Source organism: Bison bison, unplaced genomic scaffold, assembly GCF_000754665.1.
Source record: "Bison bison bison isolate TAMUID 2011002044 unplaced genomic scaffold, Bison_UMD1.0 scf7180017864471, whole genome shotgun sequence".
Classification (NCBI taxonomy): Eukaryota; Metazoa; Chordata; class Mammalia; order Artiodactyla; family Bovidae; genus Bison; species Bison bison.
Genome location: NW_011495032.1, coordinates 41,052,757 through 41,065,768, shown reverse-complemented (window position 1 = coordinate 41,065,768; position 13,012 = coordinate 41,052,757). Strand labels below are relative to the sequence as shown.

The 13,012-nt window shown below is 48.0% G+C and overlaps 1 protein-coding gene and 1 long non-coding RNA gene across 2 annotated transcripts in view; one reads left to right on the top strand and one right to left on the bottom strand.

Moving 5' to 3' along the window:
* Window positions 1-7,369: 7,369 nt before the first annotated feature.
* On the bottom strand, window positions 7,370-9,340 carry LOC105003778. The gene is made up of 4 exons (XR_827152.1): window positions 9,285-9,340; window positions 8,788-8,906; window positions 8,395-8,568; window positions 7,370-7,578 (listed from the first exon to the last, which is right to left on the bottom strand). It is a non-coding gene; the product is annotated as an uncharacterized LOC105003778 (long non-coding RNA).
* Window positions 9,341-9,430: 90 nt separating this feature from the next.
* The window catches only part of PRKAG3 (protein kinase, AMP-activated, gamma 3 non-catalytic subunit), a 9,243-nt gene continuing 5,661 nt past the window's right edge, over window positions 9,431-13,012 (top strand). Inside the window, exons 1-8 of the mRNA XM_010861290.1 lie at window positions 9,431-9,483; window positions 9,838-9,877; window positions 10,342-10,497; window positions 10,835-11,238; window positions 12,108-12,189; window positions 12,405-12,463; window positions 12,565-12,610; window positions 12,821-12,875. Of these exons, the coding sequence (XP_010859592.1) occupies window positions 9,448-9,483; window positions 9,838-9,877; window positions 10,342-10,497; window positions 10,835-11,238; window positions 12,108-12,189; window positions 12,405-12,463; window positions 12,565-12,610; window positions 12,821-12,875 (878 nt within the window). The 5' untranslated portion in view covers window positions 9,431-9,447. The remainder of the gene's footprint in view (window positions 9,484-9,837; window positions 9,878-10,341; window positions 10,498-10,834; window positions 11,239-12,107; window positions 12,190-12,404; window positions 12,464-12,564; window positions 12,611-12,820; window positions 12,876-13,012) is intronic.

The following is a 13,012-nucleotide window of genomic DNA, read 5'->3' as shown; positions in this document are numbered from 1 at the left end:
CTCTCTCTCCGTTTCTGTCCCACTCTTGGTCTCACAGTAAACACTCTTGCCATGCGGATGTTAGACTGGATCAAAGTCATGTGACTTTCAACAGCTTGGCCTCCTGCAGTGCTTTTGGGTGCTAGAATCCAAGGAATGCTCCTCTTACCATGCTGGCTTTGGGGAAACTCTGTAAAGTGACCTAAGGGCCCCTCTCCCCACATAACACCATGTGACACTTCCTACTTTGGATTTTATCTCGGAATTGAGCATAGGCCACCTCTGCTCTCAAATACCTAACACACTAGCCAGGGTGAGGGGTTAGGGGGTACGGGTAGGAGGCAAAAGATAGGCTGTCCCTCTTTAGGGAGCCACAGCTGCTCACCCTTGCTTCCCATCTAACTCTTCTCTTCCTGCCAAACCACGAGATCTTTACCTCCTCTTGGGGCTACAGAAGTCACTCTGTTTCATATTTATCTTCTGAAATCCTTCAGAGGTACTATTTGTTCCATTTGTTCTGTTGTTTCTTTCTCTCCCCTTTCTTCCTTCTTTTATTTGCTAGCTCTGTTTCTGTTCTTTTAGGGCTTTTCCTAGACATTACAGTATGCATGATTAATAAATAAAAATTGAAAGTTAATCAAAACTTTTTCCTCTTCCCAGATGACACAGAGATTTTCAAATACTTCATATACTCCATTTTCACCACCTCTGATTTGTATGCTATGGTTGGCAGTATTTTAATTCTAATCTCACAGGACATTATAATTCTTAAGCTTAATGTGGTTTTCTACAGTTATGATTCATTTAGATTTATCTATTTTTTAAAAACCATTTTCCTTGTTATTTCTCATATCTAACATATGGGATCACTTTCTTTCTGAAGCACATTCTTTAGAAATTTCCTTTCCTGAGATGAACTCTCTGTTTTTGCTTGTCATAAATTTTTTTTTCTCTTCCTTATAAATTTTCTCTTTGTATAAAATTGTAAGTTGGAAGTTACTTTCTTTCAGCACTCTGAAGGTACTGTACTCAGTTCTGGGTTTCCATTTTCTACCAAGAAGTCAACTATTAGACTGTAATTTTTTTCACATTTTTTCTCTTTGTCTTTGATTTTCTGCAGTTCTCATTATGATGTTTCTACATGTGGGTTTCTTTCATTTATCCTCTTTGGGATTCATAGGCTTTTCCAATCTAGTGATGATTATCATTTATCAGTTCCAGAAAATATCAACTAATCTCTTCAAAAAGCACTTTTACCCCTTTCTTTCTCTACTCACCTTCTGAGATTCTATTAAGTATATTGTAGGCTTTTCAACTTAACCTCATGCCTCTCACTCTCTTTCATATGTATTTTTACAAAATTTTAAGCTTTCTGTATTACACTGTGGGTAAATCCTGACCCAAAATTCAGTTTTCTCTTCAAGCTGCTTTTATTTATTAAGTTTTTGCTTTCATTTGTGTATTTCTCATTCATTTCTAGTTCTATGTGCTTTTTTAAAAAAATTATTTATTTATTTGGCTGCTCCAGGTCTTAATTGCAGCACATCGAATCTTTAGTTGTGGCACGTGGGATCCAGTTCCTTGACCAGGGATCAAACCTGGGCCCCCTGCACTGGGAATTCAGAGTCTTAGCCACTCAGCCACCAGGGAAGTTCCTATTTGCTTAAAAAAAATTTTTTTTAATAACTTTCTACATTTTTATCTTATTTATTTAATCTTTATGGCTGCGGGCAGGCTTTCTCTAGTTACGGTGAGCAGGGGCTACTCTCTAGTTACAGTGCGTGAGCTTCTCATTACGGTGGCTTCTCCTGTTGAGAAGCATGGGCTCTAAGGCCCAAGCTCAGTAGTTGTGGTGCAAGCCTAGTTGACCTGCAGCATGAGGACTCTTCCTGGACCAAGGATCGAACCTGTGTCTCCTGCATTGGTAGGTAGATTCTTAACCACTGGACCACCAGGAAAGTCCCTGCTTAAAAAAAAAAAAAAAAGTCTTCTGCTTTTTATAGCTTTGCATTTGCTCCAGGCTTTTTCAAACTTGTCTCCTATTTTATTAAAGAAACATTTGTTATAAATAAAGTGTCTGTAATTCCAGTTTCTGAAATTCTTCTGGGTTTATTCCTGCTATGTGTATTTTATGCTGGCTCTTGTTCATAATTCCTAGTTTCCTTGTATATCTAATTATTTTCAACTATGTGCTGGATGTTGTTGAAATTATTTGTGGCTTTGGAAGAGATAACTTTTTCCAGAGAACATTTGTTGTTTGCTTCTGCCAGGCCTTGCGGTCATTACTGACCTTACCGTACCTTAAAGCAAATTTGAACCTTGACACTCCCTGAACCACTCAGACGGGGAAGACAATGACTGCCAACCTGTGTAAGAGTTAGCTTGCTTCTGGAATTCACGTAGAAGATGTGGTTTTTTGAGACCCCAGTTTTTTAATAGATGGTATCTCCAACATACTCCCAACTTGTATGAGTCCTTGGCCTCCATAACCCCATATGGCTCTTGCTAGAATTGGCAGATGCTCTAGAGCAGCGGTTCCCAACCTTTTTGGCACCGGGGACCAGTTTCATAGAAGACAGTTCTTCCATGGACCCGGGTTGGTAAGGGATGGTTTGGGGCTGATTCAAGCACTTTACATGTATTGTGCACTTTATTTCTGTTATTATTACATCAGCTCCACTTTGATTATCAGGTATTAGATCCCAGAGTTTTCGGACCTCTGCCCTAGAGCAAAGCCACCTCTTTTCTCACTAACTTCTCTGTGTGCCTGTTTTCCTTTCAGTTGGGCCTAATCTTTACTATCTTATTTTTTCCGTGCTTTTAAGAAGATGCTCTTTATTCACTAGGTGTTTTTAGTGGAATATGTTTTCTCAATAACCTAGCCTGTCAAAGCTCTCAAATCTTTTGTTTAAGCCAAAGGTATTCCCAGAAGACTAAATCACTTTGGAAACTCAAAAGCAATCATTTCTTCCTTGAGACTATAAGCAGAGAAACTCAAATGGGCAAATGACTATTGGGGAGAAAGAAGTACCCCTCAATTTGGATATTATTTCAAAATATTATCCCTTCACATATGTCAACTGCTTAACTTGGTGCCTAGTCCATAGTTAGGGTTCAGCAAACAGTTGCTGTTGTCATGATTATTATTGCTATGTTCAAACTCATATTCTCTATGAGGCCTTCCTTCTCTAACTTTGTCCCATTCCAATTCTTCTTTTACTGCATTTTATCAAAGTAACTTTTAGCCTGCTATCCCCTGACATCTTGTTGATCATTCTAATTGTGTTTTCAAATGTGCTCTTTTCTTGGGAAAGTGTAGTGAATGAACATCACGCCCAGAAGCTTTTGCAAGTGTCTCGGGGTTGTTTCTTTGTTAAATCTGGTATCGGGGCTGTTTCAGCTGCAGGTGGCAGAAGACTCAGTTCAAACTGCATTAAAAAAAAAAAAAACAGCAAAAAGATTCCATTGGTTAATGTAACAGAAGAAAAAAAAAAACAGTATAAAGTCTTCAGGTACAGTTTGATCCAGGGGCTCAATGAATGTCAAGAGGACCTGATCTTTCTTATTATATCGTGGTTCTTTTACTCTCTTTTTTGTCTTCATTTTCAAGCAGCTCTGCTCTGTGTGGTAGCAGAATCTCCACACATACATCCTCATAGCTCCAAACCCAGTGGGAAAGAGTCCCCATTACCTGTAGCAGAAGTCCCAGGGTTCACTTCTATTGGGCTAATTCGGTCCATATCCCTTCACTGTGGTCAGGGGAATCTGATGTGCTCATTGGCTAAGTCTGAGTCAGCTGTATACTTCCTGGAACTGATGGGTGAGCTCCTCTGAGATTCAGATGCTCTGAGATTGGAGGAAATGTGGTCCCCTGAAGGAAAACTTGGGGGGTTGCCAAAAGAAGGGTGAAATGGATCCTGGGTAGACAAAAGCACCATCTGTCCATTTCAATCTCCAACAGTTGACAGAAAAAGGCCCAGTAATGGGGCCTGCGGGGCTGACTAAATTGTAGTAGCAAGGTGCTGGTTCAGTCCAGGTCCCTGGGACACTGGCACAGACGCTGCTTGGTTTCAGCTACACACAGACAGGACAGGAGCTGGGGTCTGGGTGACTGGCATAAAGGTTGCTCTCACAGCCTCCCAACCACTCTGGCACAGGGGACCCCATCTGTGATTTATCAGTAATGGTCTCATCCAGGCTATTCTCTTGACCCCCTCCAGCTGCTTTACTCCTTCTGATATAAAAATAACACTTAAACAGGATCCCAACCTCATGTCCCAGACAAATCAGCAATTCAGAGATGGTGGCCAATTTCCCCATAGGGTCAGAGGGCAGTGTCCTTATTACCCCCAGTTTTGAGATGGAGCCGAGAAGGAGGGTTTCAAGAAATATGATACCATTACCAGAGACTAAACTCTAACACCCAAGGAGTATTTATTTCCCAACCAAAGCCAGTACCTTCTGCTGATTCGCCCAGCCGAAGAGGATGGGTGGGGCTGGGCTGGCTGCAAGAGCAGGTGTGGGAGCTCCTTTTTCACAACTGGAAAATCACTATGATTTTAGTGTTGGGCAGTGCTAGTGTGTGCCCCAGCCTGGCCCTTTTCCATCCCAACCTCGGTGCCACCATGAGATGACTATTGGAGAGTCAGAGACCCCCCCCACCCTCTCCCACCCCCAGCCTACCTGCTTTCAGAACCCTGTAGCTAGAGAGTTAGGGGGACTGGAAGCAGGTAGTGAGGTAGTAATTATAGTAACCACTTACTGAGCATATATTACATGCCAGGCCTGTGCTTCGTTTATATTACGCTTAGTGGCTGAGAGTGTGGTGCTAGTTCAGAAACACTGGGTTTGACCCTGGGCAAAGTCTTGGGCTTCCCTCAGCTGGTAAAGAATCTACCTGGAATGTGGGAGACCACCCATGGTTTGGGAAGATCTCCTGGAGAAGGGAAGTGCTACCCACTCCAGTATTCTGGCCTGGAGAATTTCATAGACTGTATAGTTCATGGAGTCTCAATGAGTCGGACATGACTGAGCAACTTTTACTTTCATCTCTCTAGCTCTGAGATTTTGATCAAGTTACTTAATCCCTTGTGCCTTGATCGTGTGATCTGTAGAATCATAGCAGTGAAGCATTCACCACATAGGGTTGTGAGGGACTGCCTGGGATACTGCCCACAACGTGTTTTGCAGTGTCTGGCAGATCTTTAGCACTGCATACATATGAAGCATCATTATATACACTTGTAATTTCTCACCCTACCCCGATCCTGCCATGTAAATACATTAGTCATACAGAGGCTTGGCTGCTGTAGCAAAGTTTCTATTGATTAGTGTCTTAAACAAGATAGATGTTTATTTCTTTTTATAACATAACAGTTCAGAGATGGGGAGTGGATGAGATTCTATTATTTTCAATCTCAATTCTATTATTTTCAACCTTCCACCGACGAGTTGAAATGACCAATCCAGCTCCCACCATCATATCATAATTCCAGTCAGTAGGAGGAGGAAAATCTGCTCCTTCCTCCTGAGGGCATCCTTAGAGGTTGCAGATAACGTTGCTGTGTGGATCCCATTGGTCAAACTTAGTCACATGGCCATGCTATCTGCAAAGAAAGCTGGGAAATATAATCCTGCACTTCATTAAAATTGTGGGGAATTAGCAGTAGAGGAAGAAGAAGGGGAAAATAACTATTGCTTTGCCAGAGCCCATACTGGGCCACTCCTCACCCTACCTTGCATTTAGCACCTTCTGAAGAGAGCCAGATTCTTTACCATCCGAGCCACCAGAGTCGAGGCCATTACAAATGCAATGAGCATGAACTTGGGCAAACTCCGGAAGATGGTGAGGGACAGGGAGGCCTGGTGTGCTGCAGTCCATGGAGTTGCAAAGAATTGGACATGACTGGGAGGCTGAACAATAATAACAATGAAGAGAGGCAAGGCAGAGTTCCATCTAGACTCAGCTCCAGCTCAGAACTCAGAATATGTGAGGGCCCTGGGTATGGATGGGATCCTCAGAGTCTAGAGCCCTGTGAACCAAAAGGCAGGTAATCTGGCCCTCCCCCTCCCCAGGGTAACAGTAGAGGAGGAACAATAAACTCCAGAACACGAAGAATGGCAAACAGCCAGCAGTCACCTGATCTTTAGTGATAACTAAATCCAGCTGGACAGGAATTGCAGCATGGCTTCCCCACAGAGGAGTCGGTTCCAGGGCGGCTCATCCAGCCACTGCTGGTCATGCTCTCCGGGAGCGAAGCTTTCTACTCTCCCAGTGGCTTCTGCCATTGCCTCTTGGAAGTTATTTCTCACGCGACATCCCCTAGGCTGCTGGTGAACGTGGCCGTCCTTGCGGACCTTACACAGCACTCTTTCTGCTGGTGCACATTTTGAGGGCTAGGGACAACTGGGTGGGTGGAGGAGCAAACCAGTCTTTGCTGACCAGGCTTATAGTTTCTCTGCCAATGTTACACCCTTAAAATCTCCCAAGGCTTCTGATTGACTTCATATTTGTGTAACCAGAGCCAAAGTTCTCATTTTCCTGCTTGATTATTCTGGACTTGGCATTCTTCCCATTCTCTCTTGAACTGCTGGTGGCTACCTTGAGGTTGTCAAAAAACTTTGCTCGGTTGTAAAGTGTTAGTCACTCAGTCATGTCCTACTCTTTGTAACCCCGTGGACTGTAGCCCACCAGGCTCCTCTGTCCATGGAATTCTCCAGGTAAGAATACTGGAGTGAGTTTGCCATTCCCTTCTCCAGGGGATGGGGTTCCCAACCCAGAGAGTGAACCTGGGTCTCCTGCATTGCAGGCAGATTCTTTACTGTCTGAGCCACCAGGGAACTTTCCTGTTTTGCCCATGGGACTGGTTTCCATTATCTACAGAATTGGGTGCACTCAAGAAAGGTTTGTAACCCTTGCTAAGGTTGCCTCTTTTAAGCCACCACTTACAACTCACTGCCTGAGTGCATTTCTCTTATAAGACCTTGCCTGTAGCAGCCAGCAGAAGCCAATACATACCAGTTTCCATGAGCTACAGGCTCTGTTAGCATATGATGACCTTTCAAGGCATCATAGATGACAGATCATATGTGTTGCTGTAACATAACAATGGTCACCAGCTTACCAGCATGCAATAGTTTTCTTTGCTACCTGAAGTCCAATTTCCAAACCAATGCCACTTATTTTAGACTTTTAAAGCAGTGTCATTTCCAGATATCAGATTTTGCATTAGTTAGGATACATGTTTGGTTGATATAACAAAGAGTCAATTTAAGGATGATTTAAACAAAGGAGTTTACTTCTCTAGTGTTGTAGTCTCCAGACAGTCTAAACCTGGAAGGGTGACTCTGAAACCTTGAACAAGCATTTTCCATCTTGGCTGTGAGACAGCTGCTCTAGCTCCTGCCATCACATTAGCATTCCAGCCATCAGAGGAGGAAAGGAACTCGTGCTCGTTCTTTTAAGTCCAGATCCAGAAGTTGCTCCCATCACTACCACTCACATTGGTCAAATTAAGTCTCAAGGCCAGATTTAACTGCAAGAGCTGGGAATTTAGGTCTTTGTTATAGGGAGCCATTCCAGTTAAAATTCAAGTGATTCTATTACAAAAGCAAGAAGAGAGAAAGAGTTATTAGGAGGCAACTGGCAGTGTCTGGCACAGAATGTTTTTATCCTCATTTTACATTCGCGGAAACACGCTCAGAGAGAACAAGCAATGCTTTCCAAGGTCAAATGGCAGAACAAGAATTTTAACAAGGTCAATCTGACCCCAAAACAGATTTTCCCTCACATCCAACCAACATAGTATGGTCATCAAGGTACCCAGTGTTTACTAAGAGATAAAAGACATTCACACGTGAATAATTATGTGAGTGCCAGCCCAGTGTACACTGAGATGTGCACACAGAGCATGGCTATAGCATCAGTGCAATGAGGGTGATTGAGCAAACTACCACTCCTGGAGATGGTGAAGGACAGGGAAGCCAGGTGTGCTGCAGTCCATGGAGTCACAAAGAGTCGGACACGACTAAGTGACTGAGCGACTGAGCGACTGAACAACCACAATAAGGGTGATGCAATCAAGGGAGACTTTATTGGAAGAGGAGCCCCTGCTTCTGGTCTTGCAGGTGAAATATGTCTGAGGTAAAGGGGAGAATGAGGTATTGCGGGAGAAGGCAGTGGTGTGAGCTGCACATGTTCTATATGTGGCTTGGCTGTGAAGATGTCCAGAGAATAAGGGGACGGGGCTTTACAGGACCTAGGCACTATCTATCTCCAGGGATGGTCTACGTGACCTTTCCCCCATTTGAAATGTCCCATTGGCTGTGCCTCTGCTATTCCATCATCTGGGACCAGACAGGAACAAGCCTCAGGGGCCCTGCAGAAGGGGAACTGCATCCAGCCCCAGTACTGACCAAGACACACATGGCAGGCCGGCCTCTTCCTGGCTTTGTTCTCCTCCACCATCCCCGTAGGCAGTACAGGGGCTTTAAGGGGTGATGGGAAATACACTCACTAACTCAGCAAGAAATCCAATAACCCATTATGGAGCATCCATTCACTCCATGGTGAGACGGGGATGGAAGAGGCTGGAAAGAGAAGAGGAAGGGGAGGGGGGCAGAGAGGAGAGCTGGAGCAGCTGGGTCAGCATTCCCAATTTGGACACTGACTCAGGCCCCAGGAATGCTAAGGAAGGTGGGGGGTGGGCAGCCACCAGAGCCAGCTGGGATCCTGTTGGCTCCAGGAGACACAGGAACAACACACACAGTGGCATGAGGGGACAGTGGCTCCTGCACACCTGGACCTACCTCCACAGGCACAAACAGGTGTCTGTCACACTGGAGACAAGTGCAAGCCCACCACACGCCGTCAAGGTGATTCTCAGGACTCCCCACCTGCCTGAACCGTCCAGTTCCAGCTCCTCCACCTAGAGAAGAACGGGCCCCTGGGGCTCGAATGGTGACATCTGGACACACACTGGCCATCCTCCCAGTACCACCCACAAACCTCTTAGCCCCAACCTGCCAGCCGGCTGCAACCTGCCCTTTCTAATTCCAGCACCACCAATGACCCAGGTTTGTACAAGGAAGAGAGTTCAGCTCAACTGCCTCTGTTTTCCCTCCTTTGGCACCTGACAAAGATGAGAAGGGCTCTCAGAGAAGAAACCCCAGGGCTCTGAGAGACCCCCTCCTCCCACCCCAGTGCCCACCCTCCCCCCACAGCAGGGTCCTTCTCTCCCATCATCGGACACCCAGGAGGCAGACAGAACCAGGCATCAGGATTCCATGTGCACCCCTCCCCTCACCTCCCCAGCAGCCCCCCGGCTTCAGGGCTGGAGCAGCAGCGGGGTGGACCCCTTCCTCCCCAGTGCCTGACACCCAATCAGAGAGAACCCGATCCGGGAGGGCAGGGTGCCAGGGGCCGGGCCCAGAATAGTGCTGCCCAGATACAGTGTTGCGCACTCGCTCATGGAGCCCGCCGAGCTGGAGCACGCACTGTGTGGGGTACTGGGGTCCCGGGGGGCCGGGAGCTGGGGCAGCTGAGGCCACAGGGCTGAGAGCACCCTGCCGCATGGCTATGTGCATGTGTGCGTGCATTTGGGTGTGTTTGACCACGATTTTCTCTGTGTATAGGAGCAGGAGGCTGTCTGCATGTGTACATTCCTGGTGTGAGTCTGTGTGCTCGTGCGTGTGTCTGGGGAGGGTTGAATATGCGAGTTTCTGAGTGTATGTAAGTGTCTGGGTGGGTTGAATGTGTTTATGTGTGTCTGTGGGGGTGTGTGTGGTGGGAAGGGCAGCTCCTGTGGTTCTGAGTGTAGGATGTTCTCCCCACCTCTTCAGTCACTCTTCTCCACACAGACCCCCTCCTGGAGCAGCTTTGGGGGACCCGAGCAACAAGGTAGGTGGGGCTGCCCCTCCTCATGGGCCCAGCCTCTTCTTCCACTTCCTTTCCTCCCACATCTCTAGGCTCCCAATCTCCCCCACCCCACTAGCCTGGCTTCTCCTTTTCCTTCTTTGTTCATACTTGCTTCTTCTTCCTCCTTTGCCCTCTTGCCTCCTTCCTCTTTCAGAAGAAGAAAGGAGTGGGGTGGATCTAGAGTCTGAAGATTTGGAGCCTCCTGACTTGATCACATGTTAGCTGTGTGATCTGTGGCAAATTGCTTAACCTCTCTGATCTCAGGTCCCTTGTTAGGAAAATAGGGATGATACTATAAGTTGCTTGCTATGAGGTTTGAATGAGAAATACATTGGAGGAAAAGACCTTTGGACGTTTGCAAATATTGAATATTATTGTTAATAACATTTCAGTTGTATTACTATGTTACTCCCCATTAACCAAACAGGCCCCATTCCCCCTTCCAGAGATGAGCTTCCTAGAGCAAGGAGACAGCACTTCATGGCCATCACCAGCCATGACCACCAGCGCAGAAATAAGCCTTGGGGAACAGAGGACCAAGGTCTCAAGATGGAAAAGCCAGGAGGATGTAGAGGAAAGGGAGCTGCCAGGCCTGGAGGGAGGTGAGGCCACGGCCAGTTCTGGGGAAATGGGACTGGGGGCAGTGGGAAGTCCCCGAGACTGAAGCTGGCCTTGCCCTGGATCCCTCCATAACACAACGCATGACATTCTGTGGCCTCAGTTTCCCCACATGAGAGAGGGCAACTGCAATGCTGATCCAGGGGCCCAGCAAGGCCAGCTCAGGACATAGCCACCCTCTGGTGTGACTTTCTCAGCTCTCTCACTCGCAAAATGGGGACCTCAGCATCCAGGCTTCCCACACTGCTCTGAGGATGAAGGGAGACAACAGATGGGAACATGCTTTGGAAGATGGAGTTACTGTCCTCTCCCCTTGAACAGGTCCCCAGTCCAGGGCAGCTGCTGAGTCCACCGGGCTGGAGGCCACATTCCCCAAGGCCACACCCTTGGCCCAAGCCACTCCCTTGTCCGCGGTGGGCACCCCCACAACAGAGCGAGACAGCCTCCCCACTGACTGTACAGCCTCCGCTTCCGGCTCCAGCACAGACGATCTGGATCAGGGCATAGAGTTCTCAGCCCCAGCAGCATGGGGGGATGAGCTCGGCCTGGTGGAAGAGAGGCCGGCCCAGTGCCCGTCCCCGCAGGTGCCGGTGCTCAGGCTCGGCTGGGACGATGAGCTGCGGAAGCCAGGGGCTCAGGTCTACATGCACTTCATGCAGGAGCACACCTGCTACGATGCCATGGCAACCAGCTCCAAGCTGGTCATCTTCGACACCATGCTACAGGTAAGGCCACCGCTCTGCCCCACCTGCATACTCACAGCCCCCAGGATCCCCTGCCAGCCCTGCCCGGCTACACATCCCTTCCAGAACTCCTTCTTGGCACCACGGGGACCGGGGGAGGGGAGCTTTTGCTCTCTGTGTGCACCCCCTAATTGTCATCTCAGCTCTACAACTCAGTATCTATAGGGTTTGGGGTCGGTCTTTTTACTTCACTCATCTCTAAAATGGGGACAGGAATGCCTGCTTTACCCTACAAGTTTCAGAGGACTCCTGGGCCAATCCAGGATGACTGGGAGCATTTTTCACACCCCGAATTGTATAGAAAGCATTTTCTTCTTGCTGTGTATCGAAGAGCAGGATGTAGTGTAGGGTAGAAACAAGGTATATCATTTTGATTCTAGCGGTATATGAGCAAAACTATTTAATTTAGTAGCTTTGTATTTATTTTGATGTGTGTTACAAAGCTACAACCAGCACGTATGGATAGTATCGCCTCAGATGAGGCCAAAATGAGTCAATGTAAAATATATTTAGAGAAAAATATTTTGTAAATATCAGAGAATTACACCTCTAGTATTTAGATTGGCACAAATTATCCTGTGTGCGTCTGTACACTTAGGACTTTGGTGTAGAAATACTGGATTTGTCTCCTACATTTTCAGCCTGGTGTGCCTGTTAAGGGGTCACCTAGTGCCCCCGGCCACCTGCAGCCTTATCTCTAGCAAATGTGCCCACGAGGGTCGTGTCGAGTGTCAGGCAGGCTCCTGGAGCAGAGGGCCTGTGAGAAGGCCCCTTGGGAGGCCCCTGGTCAGGACCGGGGACTCTGAGGGGTGGTGAGCAACTCACCCTCAACTGTTCTCCCTGTGGCTCAGATCAAGAAGGCCTTCTTTGCCCTGGTGGCCAATGGTGTCCGGGCCGCACCTCTATGGGACAGCAAGAAGCAGAGCTTCGTGGGTGAGGAGGGGAAAAGGGGGACCTTGTGGGGCGATTCTGGGGCTGGGCTCTGGGGCAGGGCCCTGGCTTGGGGGGAACAGGCTGGCTGGGAGACCCCCATCTGTGGGGCAGCTGTGACCAGTTGATGGAGAAGGGGCTGAGCCCTTCACCTGCCTCCTGCCACAGGGTCCAGGGTGAAGCCCACTCCTCTCTCTGCCCTCCCCCACCCCCCGCAGGGATGCTGACTATCACAGACTTCATCTTGGTTCTGCATCGCTATTACCGGTCCCCCCTGGTGAGGAGTGGGCTCAGGGTCCTGGGGGCACCCACCTGGACTGGGGCGGAAGGAGTTCAGGAAGCCCACGTCTGACTTGGGGAGTTCTGTTGATGTTCTAGGTCCAGATCTATGAGATTGAAGAACACAAGATTGAGACCTGGAGGGGTGAGTGGGTAAAGGGTCCTGCAAAGGGGCTGTGTAGAGGGTGTGTGGGGCCAAGGACCCGGGTTAGAGGATGGGCAGGGGGCAATTCCTTGAGGTGGGAGGGGAAGGGTAATAGAGAACTCAGAGGGCCCAAAGGAGGGGAGATAGTCTGGGGGCTGCTGGGTGAGACAGGGTGGCCAGCTCCCTTGCCCTGACTCTGCTTTTCTGCAGAGATCTACCTTCAAGGCTGCTTTAAGCCTCTGGTCTCCATCTCTCCCAGTGACAGGTAAGCGTCCCCAGACAATCACTTGAGCCTCCTTGCCCTGCACAGACCCCCCTCGCCAGCTCCTCAGTTCTGAAGTCATGGGCTCATTCTTGGTGGACTGCAGATAAGGCAGCCTCGGCTCCCTGTCCTCCTTCCCC